General features: G+C 44.2%; 1 protein-coding gene across 1 annotated transcript in view; it reads left to right on the top strand.

Moving 5' to 3' along the window:
- Window positions 1-21,122, top strand: part of LOC110983966 (autophagy-related protein 2 homolog B-like) — a 56,013-nt gene that overhangs the window by 27,739 nt on the left and 7,152 nt on the right. The window contains exons 11-39 of the mRNA XM_022243713.2: window positions 350-542; window positions 975-1,076; window positions 1,530-1,721; window positions 2,859-2,962; window positions 3,413-3,576; window positions 4,627-4,729; window positions 5,123-5,285; window positions 6,169-6,311; window positions 7,181-7,344; window positions 7,736-7,890; window positions 8,928-9,060; window positions 10,241-10,440; window positions 10,943-11,023; window positions 11,496-11,602; window positions 12,031-12,123; window positions 12,406-12,476; window positions 12,773-12,840; window positions 13,319-13,516; window positions 14,118-14,253; window positions 15,172-15,416; window positions 15,898-16,120; window positions 16,622-16,670; window positions 17,513-17,642; window positions 18,117-18,284; window positions 18,951-19,052; window positions 19,390-19,459; window positions 19,809-20,121; window positions 20,742-20,811; window positions 20,951-21,033. Coding sequence (XP_022099405.2) covers window positions 350-542; window positions 975-1,076; window positions 1,530-1,721; window positions 2,859-2,962; window positions 3,413-3,576; window positions 4,627-4,729; window positions 5,123-5,285; window positions 6,169-6,311; window positions 7,181-7,344; window positions 7,736-7,890; window positions 8,928-9,060; window positions 10,241-10,440; window positions 10,943-11,023; window positions 11,496-11,602; window positions 12,031-12,123; window positions 12,406-12,476; window positions 12,773-12,840; window positions 13,319-13,516; window positions 14,118-14,253; window positions 15,172-15,416; window positions 15,898-16,120; window positions 16,622-16,670; window positions 17,513-17,642; window positions 18,117-18,284; window positions 18,951-19,052; window positions 19,390-19,459; window positions 19,809-20,121; window positions 20,742-20,811; window positions 20,951-21,033 — 4,023 coding nt within the window. The remainder of the gene's footprint in view (window positions 1-349; window positions 543-974; window positions 1,077-1,529; window positions 1,722-2,858; window positions 2,963-3,412; window positions 3,577-4,626; window positions 4,730-5,122; window positions 5,286-6,168; window positions 6,312-7,180; window positions 7,345-7,735; window positions 7,891-8,927; window positions 9,061-10,240; window positions 10,441-10,942; window positions 11,024-11,495; window positions 11,603-12,030; window positions 12,124-12,405; window positions 12,477-12,772; window positions 12,841-13,318; window positions 13,517-14,117; window positions 14,254-15,171; window positions 15,417-15,897; window positions 16,121-16,621; window positions 16,671-17,512; window positions 17,643-18,116; window positions 18,285-18,950; window positions 19,053-19,389; window positions 19,460-19,808; window positions 20,122-20,741; window positions 20,812-20,950; window positions 21,034-21,122) is intronic.

Raw genomic sequence — 21,122 nt, 5'->3', positions numbered from 1 at the left:
GGAGCTATCCATTGATCAATCCTTGTTAAACTCGGGATACATCTTACCAGAAGCAGTAGAAGTGTTTCTGTGAAGTTTTACTTTAATCCAACAGTTTTTGTTGCTGTCGTATATAGTTCACGCTTTCACTTTTGTCAGCTTTCGCATCGAGCACCTCAGTGGGAAAAGCTCTCAATCGTCAGTCCCTTATCGTGGTGTTCAGGACTGTTAAGGTTAAAAGATGCACTGGCATGATTTCAGGAAATCTACATTGGTATATTAATTCTCTTCCCCCCCCCAGCTCTTTCAGGGTTAGAGATTGCAGAGTTCCAAGGGTTAATGGTTTCGTTTGTGAATTCTGGCTGAACAGATTAACAGCAGCCCCTGTGACACTAGACTGTGACCGTAAGAGTGCCCCCAACGTGACTGCCGTGACAGCTGACCTGTCGTTCGGCTTGCTGGAGCTGTACGAATGTCTGTTTGACAGGCCCAGGAACAGCTCCTCAGGGAGTTTTGGCCACGGCCGCTTTGCCGATGACCTGCCGTCTTGCCAACACATTGAGGTAGAGGAGTTCGTTTCAGCGTCCGGGGGGGGGTTCAGCTGAAGCTCACAGGGTTCAGGAGAAGGGAGTTTGGAAAATGCATCTCAGCGCTGTGAATTTTTTTAAAAACTTCCTCAGAAAGATGATTCGGTTTTGACAGTTTGTTGTACTTGTGCAAATGCGGTTGTGCTTCAGGAGTGTCATTGCTTTGTGTCTGAAGATTGCTGTTAATTTAGCCCATCCTTTGTGTGCGACCGTACTTTTTAGGAGTCTCAAAATTTACGTCGGATGCAAACACGGGATTTGCATTTCAGTGTAATTACCAGGTTTATTGGATTATTTTTCCCCGTTGTTTGTGAAGCAGAAAGCAATATGAAAAACATGACAAAAACACTACAGAGTGCTGAGATTAATTTTGATCAGCAAGTGTTCTTTATACACATTGCCCTGCAGGTATTGTCATTCAAAGAAGAAGACAGTGTGGCAAATGAATACGTCGCTGTGAAGCCCTCGCTAGGAATTAGGCTGAAGAGTATACAGAGGTCAAGCAGCCAGGTAAGAATGGCCACAAATTTGTCCGGACTCTTTGGTCAGTGTGCAGTGAGCTGAACATTGGAGGGTTAAAGTTGAAAGTTGCTTTTTGTGGTTAAAAGAATGAGGTTGTAACGATAACACCACTTGAGTCTTTCAGGTGAAGAAGCCTTGTTTCTGAGAGCAGTGGTGATGAAAGTATTTCAGGTAGTTTTGAGCTTCCGGTGTTCGACGTTAGGTGTTGGATGGGATCTAGAGTGGTTTTGACCGTCATCTTTGACTGTCATGTAAGGGTGTTAGCAGGCCAAAAAGATGGAACCTTTGCATGGAATACTGATGTGTAGGCCTTATTTTGCTGACTTTAAAAATTATGTATAAATACATAATATAAGTTTTACTGCAGAGTCAAATAGTTGCATCATAATCCCTGCTGGTAATAAAGAAAATATACATTTTGTCACCTTTGGCCCCTCATAGGGAAGCCAGCGCCGAATCATCCATAAGCCCAAGTCGGAGGTCAGTGTGGACCTTGGCCATCTCTCCTGTGAGTTTGATGTGACCATAGTGGACCGTTTGTACACCCTATTACACCCCCAGTCGGTTGGGCTGGCCAAGGCGTCCGTGGGGAACGGCGCCTACCGTTCTCTGTATGGAGGGGTCGTCAACTTGGTGAGTTGACCGTTCAGATCTTGTTTTTGATGAGAGTGTTGTCGAATCCAGAACAAGTTCTCTTTAATACAAGTGTAGTCACAAGGGTTTTCACAGTCCACTTGAGTAGCTTGTGATTTGACCTTTGAGTAGATGACACTTGTAGTAGTTGTTTTCCGCTCCCTCCCCGTTGAGGGTGTGTATCTCATTTTGGAACACCTTGGTGCGTGTTGTATATGAAGTAGGAAAACTCAGTTGTACAATTCCTGTTTTATTTTGTCAAGAAGGGCTGGTGTAAACTTACCATGTTATTCATGATTAATTATTGAAATTGCTGAAGTCAGTCCAGTGGTGCAGTGGCGTATTTGGAATACTGTACATTGTCAGGATTTGAGTGGATTAACGTACAGGGCCAGAGCCTCTGAAGACTGACCGCTCCTTCATCATATAGCAGCCATGTACATGTACTTTTGTGCTTTTATCGGCCTTGAGTAGAAGCACCCCCTCATTGATTGAAAAGAACCCACATTGGTCAGGATTCTTCATTTGTTGGTAGCAACGCGACCATAACATATGTTTGTCCTAGCCATTCGTGAACCAGAGAAGCTCAGTTCCAACCAAAGAAGCCTCTACTGCTAAGAAAATTGCACCTTCTCTTGGTCCAGCTCGGGGCTCATTTGTCTCAAAAGTCAGGACCATAAAGAATGTCATGAGAACATTGAGCTTGTTCAATCAGGAACATTCACTGTTCCTTGAAGTGCATCTTCCCAAATGGGAACACAGGTCTGTGTTTGCATGATAACTCAGGAGCCCTGTGGTCTTAATGGGAAACAACATATTCCCATCAAGAACACGGTGTTCTGCGAGCTTGCTCTACCCGTGGGCAAAATAAGCAACATTTCTTGGCCCTAGGCTCCTCCATTTTGTAGTTCAAATGGGCATGAGTTACAGCTGAATGGATGTGCTACTTCATTTGTGATGGTGCTGTTTCTGTGTTTTCACACTCAGATGCAAAGATCGTACTTGAAAGTTTGCAACTTTAACAAACACCCCAGAAACTCAATCGGCAGTCAGATAATGTGCACTGTATCATTTGCTCCTGTCGTGTCCTGCAAGATGTTGAACTCCCTGTGCCCTCTTTTGGCCCCTTTTTCCCAGAACAAGCAAGCTGTCTTCAACCAGGCTCTGGAGGACACACCGTCCGGCCTGGATCAATTCCTAGACATACGCGTCTCTTGCCCAGTGGCACATGTGGCATTCAGGTAAGGGGGGGGGGTTGGCCACATCGGCAGGCTTCTTACTGGAGCCGTGGCTTTGTGGCTTTCTCTCACAGGAAGAAGAGCATGCCCGTGTTGTAGAGGGTGCTCACCGATGATTGCAAGTGACCAAATTTTAACCGAATGTGCACAGACAGTGTCTTCCTACAAATGTGGATCCACCAGAACACTAGCACACTATTGAAATGCACCAAAAAGTGTTTTCCAGTAACATTTTCAGGGTGAGGGAAGGGCATTTTCACAGCCCCAAGCATAGTCGTGGTCACATTTGAAGTTGCTCCAATTTGACTTGGCTCGTTTTGTTGACTTCTCAGAATGCACACAAAAAAAGACAGTTATCTTGAGTTCCTGTTTGTGACAAAATGGCAAAATATTGTATTTTGTGCACATTCCATTGCATCTAACGCTGTCGTCCCTCTCTCTCTTTCCTTTCAGATTTCCTATTCCCGATCTGAGGGAACTGAGCGACTGCGTCTGGTGGAAGCGATCCCTGCGGGAGGAGATTCTCCACCTGGAACTCCAGGAGATGGAATTCAGAACGATGCTTGGCGATGGGAAGCCTTACCAAACACTGCTGCTGCAGTGCCGAGAGTTGCAGAGTAAGCCAAGACCCACTTGGTCTTCCAAAGGACAAGCTTTTCGTTAAATCAGAGAATCCTATGCGAAGCTTTCTGTTCCGTCACTGTGCCTGAGTTACTGTCTACTTTCAGTCACGAATCACTGAATAGTCCAGAAAAATAAATCACTTAGTGGTTATTGGAGCTCTCAAAGGAGTATTGAAACTCAAAAAAGTGTCAAACAAAAAACACCACCATTTGTGTGTCTGTGTGCCCCGGCCAGCACTGTGCCGAGGGGACACTTTCTTTGTCGAGGTTGAAATTCCTGAACAGAAATTTGTGTGTGTGGCCCCCATAACACAGGTTGCCTGCCTGTCATACACCTCACTCCTTTCTGCATACATTGCGGCAAGGATGTAGATACTACTTGGGCAAAATTGCAAGGCAGGGGTTAGTTGAAACATGCCATGAATAAGGCCGTATACTCAACTTCGTCTCCGTCTCAGGCTTCATGTAGGAAACCAATCCCCGATTGTGGGCCTGAAGGGTTTAAATTAAATTGAAGTACTGTAATGTTAGGCTCTTTTGCATCTTACTTGATGTTTTGTGGAACTATCAGACTTACTAGTGCGCTTATAACCTCAAAGTCAGGAAGTAAAAAACAGTTGAAGCCCGAGACGGAGCCCAAGTCGAGTATTGGAAAACGGCCCATGCCTTTAACGAGTTAAATTTGAATAAAATCTGGTGCACTGAGTAATATCTGATTGCACATACAAACACCTCTTGATTCGGGGCAAGCGTTTGCACAGGGACCACAATCTCTGGAATGGACTGGTTCCTTTGTGCTGTTCTTATCCATTGAGAACAGTGTATTGATGCAAGGCGCCTCTTATGTAACTATTAAGCAAAAGCTTGCCCCAAATCACGAGGTATAGCAACAGTGTCCTTAGTATGGAGAACTCAAATTGTTATGGTCACGTGAATGGAAAGAACTCAGTGTACCAGATTTATTCAAATTTAACTTGTAAAAGGCTTGTGTCCAAATAATCAAAGAGTTCCTGTGGCGAGTTAATTGCTTGCTTTGACCAACAGGCTCGCTTCAAATTGGCCCACTGGAATCCCCCATTTCCTTCCTTCGCGTCAAGGATGGCAACGGCGACATCAACTCAACAGACAGAGACTTTGACTGGCCAAAGTATGAGTTTGTATTCTTGTGGCAAATTCACTAGAGACTTTGCATTTTACAAAGGAAAGAAGTGACATTGTTGCTTTAAATGTACTCAGTTTCTTACATGCATTTGTCTTGAGTCAGTGAATTAGGCAAAATTTGCCAAATTTGTTCCAAAATATGGAAGAACTTTGGAATAAATCCCTTGACTGTAAATTCCACTATTAAAGAAAAACTTCAATCTTGATTATTAAATTAGGCTTATAAACCTAAGGACAAAAAAATACAAGGCAACAAATTTTAATCTTCTATTCTTCAAACATACAAACAATAAAAAAAGAAACCACCAAAGATACCTTGGGTTTATGGTGTGTGAGGACATTATTCTAAACATCTGAGGACTTCTGTGTCCTGGTCTAGATTGGTGGTGAAGCTGTATCCCGAGAGTGAGAAGTCGGTCTTTGAGGACGTGGGAGACAGGAGTGCATCCCCGCCAGTAAATTCCTGGGAGGGGGCGTGTCACTTTGAGAAGCCGGAGGTGTCACCGTTCTCCTCTAAATGGGTCATGTACGACAGCGAAAAGGTGAGTCAGGTGCCGAACATCATTGTACGTTCAACGTGGATCCAGCCTCATCACAGGAGCGAACTGTTTTACAGTAGTGTGTATGTGTAGAACTCATGTATCCACGACCCAGCCTAGCCGCAGGATGACGGGCGCAATCTGTATCTCCAGCACACAAGTTATAACAGCAAGCACTTGGGGCGTATTCCAAACACCGTCCTTGTGTTGGACGAGCACGAGAACGGGGTTCCGAATGATGAGAATCAACTCGTGAACATTGTTCGTGAACCGGATTCTCACTCCCTACTTACTGGGGAGTGGATGGAAAATGTCAAGAACAACGATGGCAAAAATAGGCACTTACCGCAACTTGACGTGTTGTTGCATGAAATAAAAAACTCTCACAATAAGGAAAATATAACCAAAGGCTTATACCCATGACTGCTGGAGAGAATTGACTGTAACCATTCTATGTGGATATTTTGGATTTTTAATTTATTGTACGATTGTGCCTATCATCTCATCTTTTCATTTCGTGTTAAAATGGCGACTGCTGTCTTGAATTTTAGCACCGCTGCACTCCATTTGCACTTTGATGTTTGTGATAAACAACCCAAGAGCACTGTTTGTGAGTTATGAGAACAGGGTTCAAATACACCCTTGAAGTAAAACAGAAAATGAATTAGTCTAAAACATTGCACAGTGGTGTTGCTTCACTGAAGTGCCCTCACACGGGGGTGCACAGTTGCAATACAATCTGTAGTCTTCTTCTAACATCTATAACGTACTAGCTCAACAATAAAGAACACGTCTGGTTTCCACTCCCAAATTTCTTGTCTCGTCAAAGATTATTTAATGGTGTAGCCACAAAACCTGAATTGGTTTTTGCTTTTTTGTTGCCTAGATGGTGATGCCGGGAGACCAAGAAGAGATGAGAGAATTCAGCGAGAAGGCCATCGGCAGCGCTCGCATCGTCGTCGACCTCGTTGCACCCAGCGTCAATATCTTGCTGCCCAGTAAGGACTTTGTGGAGCTCCTGTACAACAGGTACGGGCGTTTGAATTGTTGGTCAGACTTTGTACAAAAGGAAGGATGGTGGTTGATACATGTATGTGGAGAAGGCATTTCCTCGGGCAAAATCTGTTCCCAGGAAATTTGTTCACGCCCCCTAAAGTTGTGCTGTTGGGTGTTGCCCTTCACCAGCCATTTGAAAACTTTGATGTGTGGATTGATGATCAACTGATTGATCAGATCAGGTCAATCAGATGATGTTCAAACCAAGTTATTGTCATTATTATTATTATTATTATTTATTCGTCCATCACATGAATAAAACATTTCAAAATTGAACAAGATGTACAATAAACAAACCTCCCCCCCCCAAAAAAGTGGTAAGCAGTAGCGGGGACCGGGGATGAAAATCCAAGTACATGACAAGACAAATGGCAGTTATGTGGTCAGGGACTGCACAAGTAAAATGAACTCCTATTACCCGCAAGTATGCAGCCCCGCACATACAATTGACCAGACAGATTAGAGACACAGAAAACAACAGCCTCCCGCCCCCCCAGGTGATCAAAATGACAGCCTAAAAAAAAAAAAAAGGATGGGTTGAATTACGTGTTCATTAAGAAAGCCTACTTGAGGGCTCTAAGGAATCGAGGAAGGGAGGCAAGAACAGCTGAGTCTTTGATAAGTGGCGGTCAAGAATTCCATATTCTAGGGAAACTGCATGTGGGGGAATGAAACGGAGCTTGTGTGCGGGAAGGAAGATGGCGGAACGTGAGCAAATCTGAGTGGCTTGGATTGACTAGGACGTTGTCACTGTCAATTAAAATTGCTCAACGTCATGAAAGCAAAACTACTGCAGATAGTTAAATTATTCTTTAACACTCTTTCCCGCAAATTTTGTCCAGGTTTGGCTATGATGTGCTACTGTGGCAGCCGGCGGCCCCCACCCCACGGGACTGTAATGACGGCTACCCATCGGTGGGGCTGCCCAGGCTAGACCTGGCTGGCCACCTAGCTGGCATGAGCATGCAGGAGCGTTTTACCATGTGTCAGTCCGGCCTGTATGTAGGTAAGTCCCAGTGGTCTTACCTTCAAAAATTTAGATTTGACTTAAATTTGGAGACAGATCTATGTGAGGTTTTACATTACATCTTGTGCAAATGGACTTTATCAAGTGTTCTTTTTCGGGGGATCTGCGCTACTCAATTTGGAATCTCTTCTGTGGACAATGTGAATTTTGTTAACAGGCATGCAAACTATCTGCAGTTAACTTTAAAAGCACAGCTTGTGACTTGAATTAAGACCAGAGGTCATGTGTTGATCTCATAGGGCCTTGTGTTGGTCTTGTTGGGTTTTGCGATGGTCATAAGAGGTCTGGACTGCGACATTGTGGGAAGTGGTCTCACATGACAACCCAAATTGTTCATCCTTTCTGTTTTGGTTGTTCCAATGGTGACCAGACTCGGACTCAGACCCGGAGGAGGACAGCAGTGGGTTCTACACGACGCTCAGGCAGAAGTCCGCTCATCAAGTCCAGAGCGGCAACTCACAGAGTTTCCTGGCCCTCAACCTCACCATCAACCACGGAAAACTCACCATGTGTACTCCATTAAAGGTCAGAGACCCCGGCTGGTCAAACTACCTGAATCGAGTAGCTTGAAAATCTTGGGTTTATTTTGGCGATTACATTTTTCTGGCGATTGCTCTTCAGTGATGTTTAAGTTGCAAATACTCATGCGCTTACTGCATTCAAAGACCTTTTGAGAAACAAAAAACTACCTGGGGGGAAATCAAATGAGGACCATCCGCTTTTTAGTTCATCTGAACCATTTTGATATTTAAAAAAAATTACTAAAGTAGCCCTGGAACTTGCTGGGGCTCTTTGTGGATAGTTTGGGAACAGGGCACCTGATTATCATCTTTGATGACTACCCGGATGCCCCCCAAGTCCTTTGTTGCAATTTTTTTTGGTATTTTGAAACTTTTCAAAGGCTTCCAACCTTCGGTGAAATTGAAAGTCCAAAAAAAGGGGAAATCTTCAGGGAACAGCAGCAGAGGAAGGAAACAAGCCAGGCGACCATTGATCACTTCCTAGAAACTTTTCTCTGGAGGTCTCAAAGTTGGGTGTGGGTGGCCGGACTGACACACTGGAACTAAGTGCTCTGTACAATGTTTGGTTCTTTGGGTTCCTGGTTCCCTTGTACAGGCAGGGTTCTCACAGCCTGGGAAAGTCATGAAAAAAGTCATGGAAATTTGTTTTCATTTTCCAGGCCTGGAAAAGTCATGGAATTTTTAAAACACTGTGTGATTTCTGTCATAAGAAATAAGTACATAAAATGCGTAATTTTATTTGCAACTTTAAAAGTCCGAAGAGGTCCAGAAATTGCAATTATTGGGTCATGGATTTTCACAATTTGGTCGTGGAAAAGTCATGGAATTTAATTGTCATTTAGGTGCAGCAACCCTGCTTAAAATAACAGGGCTAGTCAGCTGGCCGATTCAAATCTCATGTACAAGTATGTACCACGATGAATGACTTCGACATACGTGTAGAATGGTGTGTTTAGTTGATGTTAATTAGTCACCAAACACCAGTCGAGAGCAGCAATTAGGTGCTAAATAGCTGGGGTTACTTCATGCTTGCTCCTTCAGGAGAGCCCCTTCCACGGAGAGACCATGCTGGAGATTGAAGATGGCTCGCTGTTCACAGTGACTGACTACAAGGGATGTGCCAACCTGAGTTACCTGTGCCTACAGGCCAATAGAATTGCCTTATACCATAATGGTGAGGGTTAGCCATGAGATTTCACGCCTGTGGGTCTGTCAAGGTGTCAGTTTTGTCTGTAGAGAGGAAAGGGTGGAATCTTCAATGAAATCCACCAATTGATTATATTGAATTGTTCACCACTTCCTGCTGGGGACTCAGGAATCGGAGACGTATGCTTTATATGCGTGGCCGGGGTCTCCGAACTCGGACAAAGGAAACGGGGCCCTTTAACAAAAGACCGTACTCCGAACAAAAGACCAGGCTGCTGAGAATTATCGATATTTTTCACTCTCAAAAGTGGTGATAGTCCAGCCTTGTTTTGAAACCGTATACCAGGGTTTGGGGCATTGAGAGCGAGCAGATTACCACCGCGGACAAGAGCACTCCACCACCGCAGCGATGAGCCACACAGCACCGCTGCACGCTAATCTGGCCCCTATTGAAAAGAGGTCAGCAGTGCACTGAGCCAGGTTCGTGAACAAAAGAAAGTTACGTAACACTGCACAATCTGGGCTCTTTTTACAAGGCTGCAGGCCTGGCTGAAATACTCGGGCGTCAATGAAGGTCACCTGTCAACTTAGAGTAGTACCTAAAGATTACTTGGTGCAGCTATAAACGACCGTTAAATGAAATGATGAATTTTTGAAGAATTTTGAAAACAGAAAAAATGATAATTATGCCAGCCCAGCATCATCAACATTGATAAATGCCCCAGCAGGAAGTGGTTAAGGCAATGTGTAAATGCAACAGATCTGACAAAATAAGTCCATTATCGCCAGAGTTAATTCAAGGTAAGGGCCTTTAAAGAGAATATTGCACCGTTGAAATAAAAAGGAACCTTCAACATTACCCACCTACTTAAGGCCTTCAGTCTGATTTCAAGTCACAAGCTATTCAAACAAGTTGCAACAGCATTCCTATGTCATTGTTCAACCTATTACCCGTGTCCGGTCTCATGAAAGATCTTCTGTCTGGTCTTGTGACGGTCTCAATTGCAACACTGATTTCCTTTTGGTGGTATGGGCCCATCTTCAGAATAGTCACGTGCTCCTGATATGTTCCCTGACAAGACTTAAATCAGCTTCTGTTTCCAAGTTTTTGAATTGATTCCGATTCTGGTACAGTACCAACCAAGCCTACCTCCCCCCCCTCGTTACACAAGAACAGCCTCTGCATTGTTCCCACCCTCCTCTCTCAGGTCGAGTAGACTCGCCCTTACAGACTGGGCCCCTTCCACATGCCACCTGGGCCCCACCTGATCACCTCCAGTGCTGCATCTACCTGTCGGACGGCGGAGTCCCCAGCAAACTTGGAGGGAGTGTCGGCAATGGGGCCGGCAGTTCCAACATGGTCGCCCTGGCCATGAAAATGTTCTTCAACCCAGAGACCAATATCAAAGTGAGTGGAGTTGCAAAAAAAGTGACCTTGTCTGGTATGCCAACTGCTCATATGTCATCAATATCTGACCGTTTTTTTTCCCGCAAAACTTGCCATGTTCATGCAAACGAAATTGAATTGAAGGTTTGAAAAAACTGAGGACTGTACCATACTTTACAGCACTGTGTTAGCACCAACGTTATATGTAAAGCAGATTTCTTTCATCTTGGTTCATGAAAAATTGAATTAGTTACCTTTATTTCCACAGACCTGTTTACCTTAACTGAGGAAAATAAAATTCTCAATAGATTATTGTCAGAGGCTATTTTTGGTACTGTTTAGAGTAATCAATAAAATTGTTGACAGTTGCTTTAACCAAACTAGATGATTTTGTAATATGTTATTTTTTGTGTATGTTGTTTTGTTTTTCTTTTTTGTTTTGTTTTCTTATTTTTGCTTGTTTGTTGGTTGCCCCCCCTCAATGGAAGCAGTACACTGATTCTGTATGATTTAACCATTGCAGAATATTGAATGTGCCGTTGGTGTCAGAGGGGCTACATTACGACACTACATGTCCAAGCCTGAACATAGCTGGCTAGTCCAGGTAGGGAAGTCCAGGTAGGGAATATATGCAATCACCGTGGCCACGGTGATTGCATATATTCCTAGGGGCAGCTTCAACCACGTGCAAGCGCACCTGCGCACGCTGCATGCTTGATTAGTTTATCTTGAATCGATAGATTACCATCACTATCTACTCATTACCATCACAACACATCGTGGTCCAGCACGATTGTGACAACACAGGAAAAAAGTCTATCGCAACTGCCAGTCATTGGTGGATTGTAACATTATTTCAGCCTTCTGAAACTGCACTTGTCACCAACATTATGGGTGGGGGAGTGACTAATTAGAAGGGGGTGGAAAAATTAACCTCCTCGGCCCTTGTGTATACATTTGCGAATGACACCTGTTCAGTATTTTCATTGCCCAAGTGTTTGATGGAATTCAAGGAGGTTTCAGAAAGTGATGAACTCTGTGTTTTCTTTTTCCTCTGTATTTGATACTTGGCGTAGCTGAGTGATTTCTTTGATGTTGTTGATGAGGAGGTCTTGGGCTACGATATGCCGTCCGTCGTCACCGAGTTCCACGCCCACTTCTGGGGGTGCGGGATTGACTACAGGTAAGCTGGTTCCCGCAACTGGATTGTCGCGACGAAAGATTGCATCTCTTGTTCGGGGGCACCGTGAGTAGCCGGTAATGTGGAGTGCTATGTCCTCACTGTCTGTGGACCGGGTAGCGAGGGTAGTTGTGCGCATTGTGGGTTCAAATCCAGCTTGTTACATTGTAGTCCACTTGCTGTTGGTTGGGACAGTATGAGAAACTGCCTCTCCCCTGTCAGAAATGAAACCGTGAGTACTTTCAAGGGCAGCCATATCTTGCCCAGGGGCGTGAGAATGTTGTCGGAATATTCTAAGTGCTTTGATGTTTTGTCAAAAGACCCGTATTGATACAGTTATTGTTTTTACAAGAGAGTGGGCGTAGGTTTAAATGATTGGAGAATTACAGGTTTGCTCACTAATTTTCATGTTAATGTGATTCCTTTCGTAGACCTCTGAACCTCCCTTTGAGAACCTACGTGATGGCTGAGACCCTAAGCATATCCAGCAACTTGGTCTACGAGGCCAAAGAGTCGCTACTTAGGTAAGGAGCAATTTTTTTCCCTTGATTTGACATCATCCAAAATCTCTAGCCGTGGTGTTCCCAGCTTTAGGTTTCCATTGCGTGGTCACATTAAGTCTTTCCAATATGAATCTGTAATGAAGTAATGTGTAAACCGTAACCAGCACTGAATATAGATTTGGCCTTGCTGCATTCACAGTATGAGGGTTTGGGCTCTGATGGACATGTAGTGTCTGAGGACATAGTGTCTGAGGACATGATCTCAAATATGGACATAATTTCCACTGCCTCTTCCTATCTTAGATTCCTCGTGGATGATGCTGCAGTCTTCCTATCTGATCAGTGCAATGAGCGTTCAGTCGATATTAGAAATAGTAAGTCATGGTCCACCCTCCCTTGATTGTTTGCTGGTTTTAAAAACTTAACATCAAGCTTTCTCAAATGTTGTTCTTAGTTTTGGTACCATGCAAAGCTTCACACGTGTTGTCCAAAAACATACTCATTACTATTAAACGAGGACCTCTCGTTGGCTTTGCCATCGTGGTGTGATTTTCTCAAATATCACCGGCATAAAGCACCAACTGTTCACCCTAGTTTTGTTTGGGAATTTCTTAGCGAGTCATTTTCAGAACTTTTTTTCTGTCATTGTTTTGTTTTGCTGTTTGTGCAGATTACGTCTGTGTCCTGGATCTTGGCATGTTAGAAGTTGCTCTCAGAATGAGCACCGTAAAAGATAAGGTCAGTAGTACAAACAATTTATAAAGAGAGAGATTTCTGTGAGATTGATGCAGGATTTGTCCCATCAATGCAACATACATCTCGGTGAAAAAAATGAACTGATTCAGTTGGTTAATTTTCCAAATGTTTAGAAAAAGGGAAGTGATTCTCAAACAAAGGTAATAGCTTTCTTTTTTCCTCTTTCTGTTTTAATTTCTGAATTTTGGCCCAAAGTCTCCCAACATATTAAAGTCGTGAGTTTGATGAAAATTTGTTGTATCATTCCTGAAGCAAATACTGTTAACGCTATTAGAATGAACTTGTAAAAACGTAATTTACTCAGCTGGATTCTATCTTACGGTGAAAAATTGCCTGTCAAACTTTTGGTGAGATTTATTTGATTAATTCTTTCCGCCATTTATTGTTGTTTACTAAATAATTTCAAGAGTCTTTGAAATTGGATGATTTTTTTTTATTGCTGATCATCTTTCCTTTTCAGAATCCCAAGATTGACCTCAAGGTGTCCAATAACATCGTGCACCTGCGCACCTGTGCAGACTCTTGCACGGCATTAGCCAGACTCATCCTGTATCTTGCCAGCGACGGAGACCACTCCCCACCGCAACACTCTACGGCACAGCAGCAATGGGGCGACCACCAGAAGCTGCCTACAGAACAGACAGATGTGGATGATGAGGTAGGCTGGGTCTGGTTCAGGTCAGTTTGAGTTGTGTCAGGTCGGGTCAGGTCGTGTTCGGGTCGTGGCGTTGGAGTGACCAGCAGAACCAGCCAAAGCAGCAGGCGGACAAGGATGGTGAGGTAGGTTGAGGTTAGGTCAGGTTGAGTCGGGTCAAACTTGTTCAGGCCAGGTTATGGCACTTTGCTGGTGTCACCAACAGAACCAGCCAAAGCAGGAAGGTTTACAAGGATAAGGAGGTAAGCCGGATTTGGGATGTGTTGGCTCAGGTCACTTCAGGTCAGTTTGGGTCAGGTCAGGTCAAGCCAGGTCAGGCCCCGTCACTGCACAGCAAGGGTAGAGGAGGTGATCAGCTGAAAGATCAACAGCAGCAGGTTGACGTGGATGAGGAGGTAGGCTGGGTTGGGTCCTACCAGGTCTAAAAGAACCCTCAGATACAGTAGCTGATTGGAGTAAAGAAATATTGTCTTGTCCTTCCCTGACTGGCAGAAATCACTCTATAAACAAGAACAGCCATAGGGTTTGTCCCTATAATGAAATCAAAAACTTGAGTACTTAAATCGAGACCAGTAGACTAATCAAATCACCTGTTGCACTGCAGGAACCATTTGTGATAAATGGCCAGCCAGTGTCGGACAGTCCGATTGGTCGTGGCAATCACCTGGATCAGATGCAGCAGTTGATGGACGAGGCCATGAGGGACGTGAGATCGGGCATGTCACCACCACCTGGAGAAGGTACGTAACAGAATAGGAGTGACTCGCAGCACATTGCGCTGCCAAGCATTTGCCTCATGGGTGCCATTTTTCAAACTTCACCGTTGATTTTGGTATGCATTGTTTTTTAACGAATCACCTGTCCTTCACATGTATGACTGGAACTGAAGAAATGCATTGCAAAACCTTGTAAATAATAACTATTGTCATGCCCAGAACAGTCACATGACAGGGTGACATAATGGCATCTCACATTCTCCATCAGACCATGACGTCAGCCAGCGTCATTTGATATCATGAATGCACATGCACATGTGCGCACGACCCCCCCTCCCACAGCGTACAGGATGCTGCAGGCACCACAAACTGCTCCGCCAATATTCAAAGATTTCTCTGCTGCCTTTATTTTCCCATAGCAAAAAAGTGAAAAACATCATCAAGACAGAGATGTAACAAAACAATTGCTGCAGAAAAAATTTGAAACTTAAATATTTCTCATAGGCTACCCTAATATCCATCTAGTCCTTGCTATCTAGTACAAACTGAATACATTTTGGCAAAGCTTACAAACATCTAAACTTCTTTCCGCTCGTCTAGTGACATGTGTAAACTGTCCATGCCTCTAGCCCAGTACAAAATAAATACCATTGGCAATGCTTACCCTCAGATCTCCATCTTTCAACAATATTTCTTTACTGACAAATCCTCCGCCGGATGTTTCATGGGTTTCTCTTCATCCCCAAGTCTCCCCTCTGGTGAGATGGACGAGCCGCACCATTTTCTCTTTATACCAGTGAACTTGTGAACCAGTGAATCTCTTATTGTGGCTGTAAGTCAGATTTCAAGTGTAACGGGTGGTGTGCACACATCTTAACGAGCGATCAGACTTCTTGCCTGTTTGTCAGAACCTGGTCAAACTGGGTATTTTTTCACCCTCAGGGTCCCCCATCAACATCGCCTGCACCCTCAAACGAGACGGAGACCTGTTTCTCTTCCCCAATGAGGACCAGGCCAACGAAGAGGATGCAGTGCTGGAGGCCAGCCCGCATCACCACCGCTCGCTAAATGGCCTACCCCAGCCTGTCTCTGGACACTTTGAGATGACTGCCGAGGATGAGGCAGAAGATGGCTTCTTTAACGATGAGGAGTTCTGTGTGCTGGATGACCCGGGCATGGGTGTACTGGTCAGTTGGATGTTTGTTAAATCTCTGTTTAGAGATTTTTTTAAATGTTGAGATTTCTCTTAAGTGCAACTTAAGTTGCAATTAAGTCACTCGTTCGTCAATCACAAGTGAGATCACAAGTTTTAATTAATAACAATTAAGGACTCCTTTCTTCAGACTGTGAATGTCTGCGATGCCTTGTGATAAAAATGATACTTGATGATCTGTGACTGCTTGTGCTGTCTTGTTACGACTTGAGGTCAGATGTGTCTGTGATCACCCATGATGACTTGTTAAAACTTGAGAGTGGATTGTCTGTGAAGTTGATGGCTTCAGACTTGTTGACTCTGTGAATGTCTGTGAAGTGTCGTGTACAACATTCTTACAATCTGCACCCATTTTCATCCTTAACCCCCAGTTAACTACTGTGTATGGTCCACTCATGATACAATTACAGGTTGGCTGTTCTAACCCAATAACTTTCAACTGTTCTTTCTCACAGCGCACTCAAGGTGAGCCGGAGGTCCAGTGCCTGGAAGACACCCCAATAGCCATCCAAGAGGACCACTTTGCACGGCCCCTGGGCCGAGGGGACCAACTCAACGCGCCCGCCCACTTCCCCACGGCCGTCATGAAGTACACCCTGCAGGAGATGACTGTGGTCTGGCACATCTATGGCGGCAACGACTTTGGGCCGGCATCGCCGAGGAAACTCTCCGTGCCTGGTGAGGAGACGGAAACAACGCATGTGCTTATAGAGGACTCTATCATAGGACGGCTTTTCTACCATTTAAAGCAATGTAACCAAACTGAGGCTGGAATGAATAATAGTCTGTTCCCTTTCAATAGTATGTGAATTTGTATTATTATTACCAGTGGGTCTACAGGGAACAAGACAAACATGGCAGCATCGTGATAAAGGTCTATGGAAAGCCACTGGCTGGCGGCTGCAGTCACCTTCCATATGTTTGTGAGCTGTGGCTAGCCGCAGCCTATACTTTTGGATATAGCCGGATGTAGCCATATGTGTATGCAATTTTGTTCTGTTGTGGTATTCAGCTGCAAAATCCACTGGGTCGAGAAGTGGTGACATGGCTTACCACACAGCCAATTCATCAGAGACTCGTAAGCGATGTAACCTACTTGTTGTGCGTGATGTGTATGGCCAATGTGGCAGCGTCTGTGGCAAAATAAGGAGAAAGAACAACCCTCTCATTTTGTTGCAGATGTTCCAAGCTCAAGTCCAGCAAGACCAAGTACTCCAGACAGGTCCAGGTTTGTATCCTGAATCTCTAGGTTTTAAAGTGAAAGTGCTTATACTTTAGATTTGCACGAAGACAAACAGTAACTGCCATGCTTCCTTTGGCATGTTTGACCGCAGAAATGTTCTTAACTCACCAAATGAGAACAGTGTAGATATCAAACAGCTTGTGCATTGCACTTTGACTGGATGTGACTGATCCCACAAAATGAGTCTTAAGGATATGTTCATCATTTTCCATGGGAATACTGCGTTCTCCTTTTCGATATACTGCACAGTTTGTCACCAGTCTGTGAGGATGGTGTGTGATAGAAAACATCAATATTCCTGCTGATTTCCAGATGAAAATATTTTTCTGGGCCTGTAAGTCTTAACTGGCTCAGGCAGTGTTTAATCTTTCCATCCCTTTCATCCGGGAGCTCTCTGAATGTGTGAAAAATGTTAAACTGAGCTGCAATCCAACAAGCCCTGTGTAAAGTGACCATGGCATTGCTCTAGAGTCCTGCATTCGCCCGATTTGAAACCACCCCTTCACCGGCAAAGAAATTGCAGGTTTGTGGGAATCATTCAAGCCAGGTGCCCGATGTAGACTCAAAAGAGTGTACGTTCCAACATGAGAGGATCAGGGTGCCCTGCGCATCCCACACCAATTGCGCATTGAGCTGTGGGGGCCAGTGAGTTCCCACCTAAGGACCATCATTGCTTTGTAAAAGGACGCCCTCTTTCATTCCTGCACGGAGTAGACGTAAAATACTGGTGGTGTCTAATTGGGTTTCTGCAACTTAAAAGAAAAAAGTTCCAATTTCACAGGCATCTTTACTGTATGAGGCTGTATGCAATTACCCTCCGGTTACAGGACCATGCCATCTAACACTAGCAGTCCAGCATCCAGGAAGACCAAAGAACGACAGCAGCAGCTGAGCTGGTACGAGCGAGGGGGACCGGGCAGAGACCATTCCACCTTGATGGAACTACAGATGAACAAGGTGAAGAGACCAATGGACTATTTAGTAAACTTGCTCTTGCTTGGTTTTTTGATTTGAGTATTTGGGGGGGGGTTGTTGGTTTTGAAGTTTTCAATTGGAATCTCCTTGTTACACCATGGCCTTCGATTGCGAGAGATAACTGTTTGAGAAGTGTTTGCTTGAAGTACTGTGAAGGTTCATACATAGTGACCTAGACATAATGTATCATGCATGTGCTTTTGGTGCACAACCTCCATTTCCAAACATTGTTATCAATCTTCACTGGAAAACTTGTCTGCCCGAGGCCACCGCTCGCAGCCAGCAGCTAGATTCGAACCCCTAACTCGCTGATCAGAAGTTGTAAACATGAACCACTACATCACACACCTCCCGATCAAATAAAATTCAGTGGTTTAAAAGCATTGAAACTTTAGGGGTTCATATGCATGAGGTGTTGGTTCACAGATCTCTTTTCTTGGACCCCTTGTGATACAGGTGCGATTTCAGCACTCCCAGTACCCGGACGAGGCCCAGCAGCGATCCCGCCAGATCCTGCTGATCAGCGACATCGAGGTGCGGGATCGGCTGGCCAACTCGCAGATCAACAAGTTCATGTACCTGTACTCGTCGGAGGCCAGGCCCAGGAGAACCCACGCCAACATGGTGAGGCGCTCTGCTTGATCCTAGAAGCCTAGTGATGTAAAAATATCATCTTATGGTAAACTGTACTCACACATTTTTGACCCAACCAACAAAATAAGGGAAAAAAAATCCAGAGTTGCTGTTTTGTTTCAAGCCTTAGAACAAATCCTGCACAATGGGTGTCCGTGTAAGCCCTCCATATTTTTCCATGTTTAATGACTCCATTTGGATGCCAAAACTGAGTGGTGTGTCGTGATCAGAAACGGGGGTGCTCTTTTCTGATACAACGGAAACCTAGTTGCAAAAAAGTTGGTGAAGTTTGTTATCTGGTCACATTCTGATAATTGTCGAGAATGAGGGCTCATCAAGATTAATGAACATATATTATGAAAATAATTTCATCGATATTAAGTGGGTCAGTAACATTTCTGCTGCATTTTCCGAATTTGCTTTTGGGACCACTTGTGTTCTTACCACAAGATTGCTACTTGCATCTTAGTTCATGTGGATGTCTCTTGTTAACACTTGTTCCAGAGTTTTTTTTATTGTTATCTTCCCAAGTCCGCACAAATCTAAAACATTCGGCTTTGTACTGGGAGATCAGCAACCTTTCAAAAACTCAGAAAATACGTAGCTCAGCATGGAAAAGTAATGATGGTAATAGGGATTGGTACATCACCTGTACAGGTGTTGGTGAAAGCTCTACACATCCGTCCAGACCCCAACCTAGCAGCTGAGGAATGCTGCCTACGCATCTCTCTCCAACCGCTCAGGCTGAATGTAGACCAGGTGAGACGGGTATCTGCCGCTAGGATTGAACACATGCACGGTCAAACCATTTGTACATGTCACAGGCCATTTGGGGCCAGCGTAGTACTCTTTTTGGCACCGGCATGATATCGCCTAGGCCTTGTGTCAATTTGGCAGCCCCTGCCTGGTTATGCACGAAGTCTGTAATTTTAGACAATTCGGCACAATGCACACTACAGTTTGTAACAAAGAAATTGAGATAAAAACCTAGAGTTACCTGTGATATCATTTATGACAGAAATTTACCTCACCTAGATAAAAAATTTCATAAAGTGGCTTTTTTTTTCTTATAAATGCTTTAAATTTATTTGCCCAGGATTCCTTGTTTTTCCTCCATGACTTCTTCAACAAAGTGTCCTCAGATGCTGGCAGGGTGCCTATACCAGGTAAGGGAGCATTCTCTCCATCCTTCGGTAGTCCTTATCCTCCGAATCCCTTCAAGATCCAACCAGAGATTTGGGAAGACCTTGAAGCACTGAGAAAAATCATCAACAAAAATGTCTGGATAGTAAAGGTTAATGTATCATGTATAAAACAGTATGCAAAGCTGCCTTGAATTATCATAACCGAAGGCCTGACAATTTGAAATTTCACAATGTATATATTCAAAGTCAGTCAAGTCAAGCTTTTGTATTTCAAGTTATAACATTGTATTTCTGAGATTTTTTCAAATTAGTTAGAGACATATTGTGACAGCTGTGTTAAACTTTCCCTTTTTATGGTAAACTACTTCAGAAACTAAAGAACACCTACATCACTATGCAACAAGTCCCACCAAAGCCCACACCACATCCAAGGCCACGCCCATGGACACGCCCATCTCTAGACCCCAGAGCCTGTCCCCGGCCTCCATTGAGCATTGGCTGGCCGACGGGATGGAAGAAGAGGATGAGGACCTGTACGATGGGCGGGGCTTTGAAGGCAACTCACTGGGCGGGTCAGACCAAACGGATCCTGAACATGAGCCATTGTCAGAGGCCCACAATGCACCCAGCTTGGTAGCCACTGAGACAAACGCACAAGGTGCTGGGGCACCAATCTTCTTTAGGTAAATGGAAGGAAAACTGTCCTATTCGGACACTTTCGGAAGACTTTCACCTCAAAATGTAGCTTTTACAAGTTCCTCTCTCATGCCACGGACATCTGGCAAAAGAAACGCAGTGCACTCACAATGAGCATCCATTGTTATTGCACCGTACTTCTTTTGTTAGATGTTCATAGTGTCACTGACCCAATCGACTCAACACATATCCGCCATTGTTGTGGGCAAAGACTGCAATGCCGTACACAGTATTTAGGCACTACGGGAAGCCTTGAAAGCTTTATAAATGGCAAAGACTATGAGAAACATTTAGAGCCAGCAATGAGGCACAAGTAGTGACCGTTATGCCATTTGATAGCAAATACATAGTTGTTTTAGTTGAAACGTGCAATGTACGGTTGCTAACCAGACGCTTGTTTACTGCAGTGGTGGCCGATCTTGGAGACACCATGTGGTCATGTGATACTTTGACGTCTCCCGATTGGACCGTATTGAAACAGGAGACCCATTTACCACGCTAGGAGACACTTGCTGATCCGTGTTTGCTATTTAGATCTGAAGCCAAACAGAATTCTCTAAACATCGTGGCTCACCACAGTGTCTTCAACTTGTTCTGTCTCTCGTAGGTCATTTGTGTTTTCTCCCGACGTTCCAATTAAGCTGGACTACGAGGGCAAGAGAGTTGACATGGAACAGGTAAGGACTGGTTCAAGTCTAATGTTCTTGAGCAAACTGGTTCTAACCTGTTTTGTGACCTTTAGTGACCTGTATGATGCTCGTTACGCTGCAGTGTGTAAAACTCTCAAATATCTGTTCTTATTTTGTTGTCCCCAAGGGAACATTAATGGGTCTGCTCATGGGCTTAGGCCAGCTCAACCATTCGGAACTAACACTGAAAAGGCTGCACAACAGACATGGGTCAGTAACATTCACATATTATCCAGCGCAATATTCATGTTTTATAATGTTTTACAATCTCTTGGCGATTGGTCTCCAGATGTGTTTAT

The sequence above is a fragment of the Acanthaster planci genome, linkage group LG01 (genome assembly GCF_054643075.1).
Source record: "Acanthaster planci isolate LZ-2023a linkage group LG01, COTS_SCS, whole genome shotgun sequence".
Classification (NCBI taxonomy): domain Eukaryota; kingdom Metazoa; phylum Echinodermata; class Asteroidea; order Valvatida; family Acanthasteridae; genus Acanthaster; species Acanthaster planci.
This window is presented reverse-complemented; position numbering and strand designations above follow the sequence as displayed.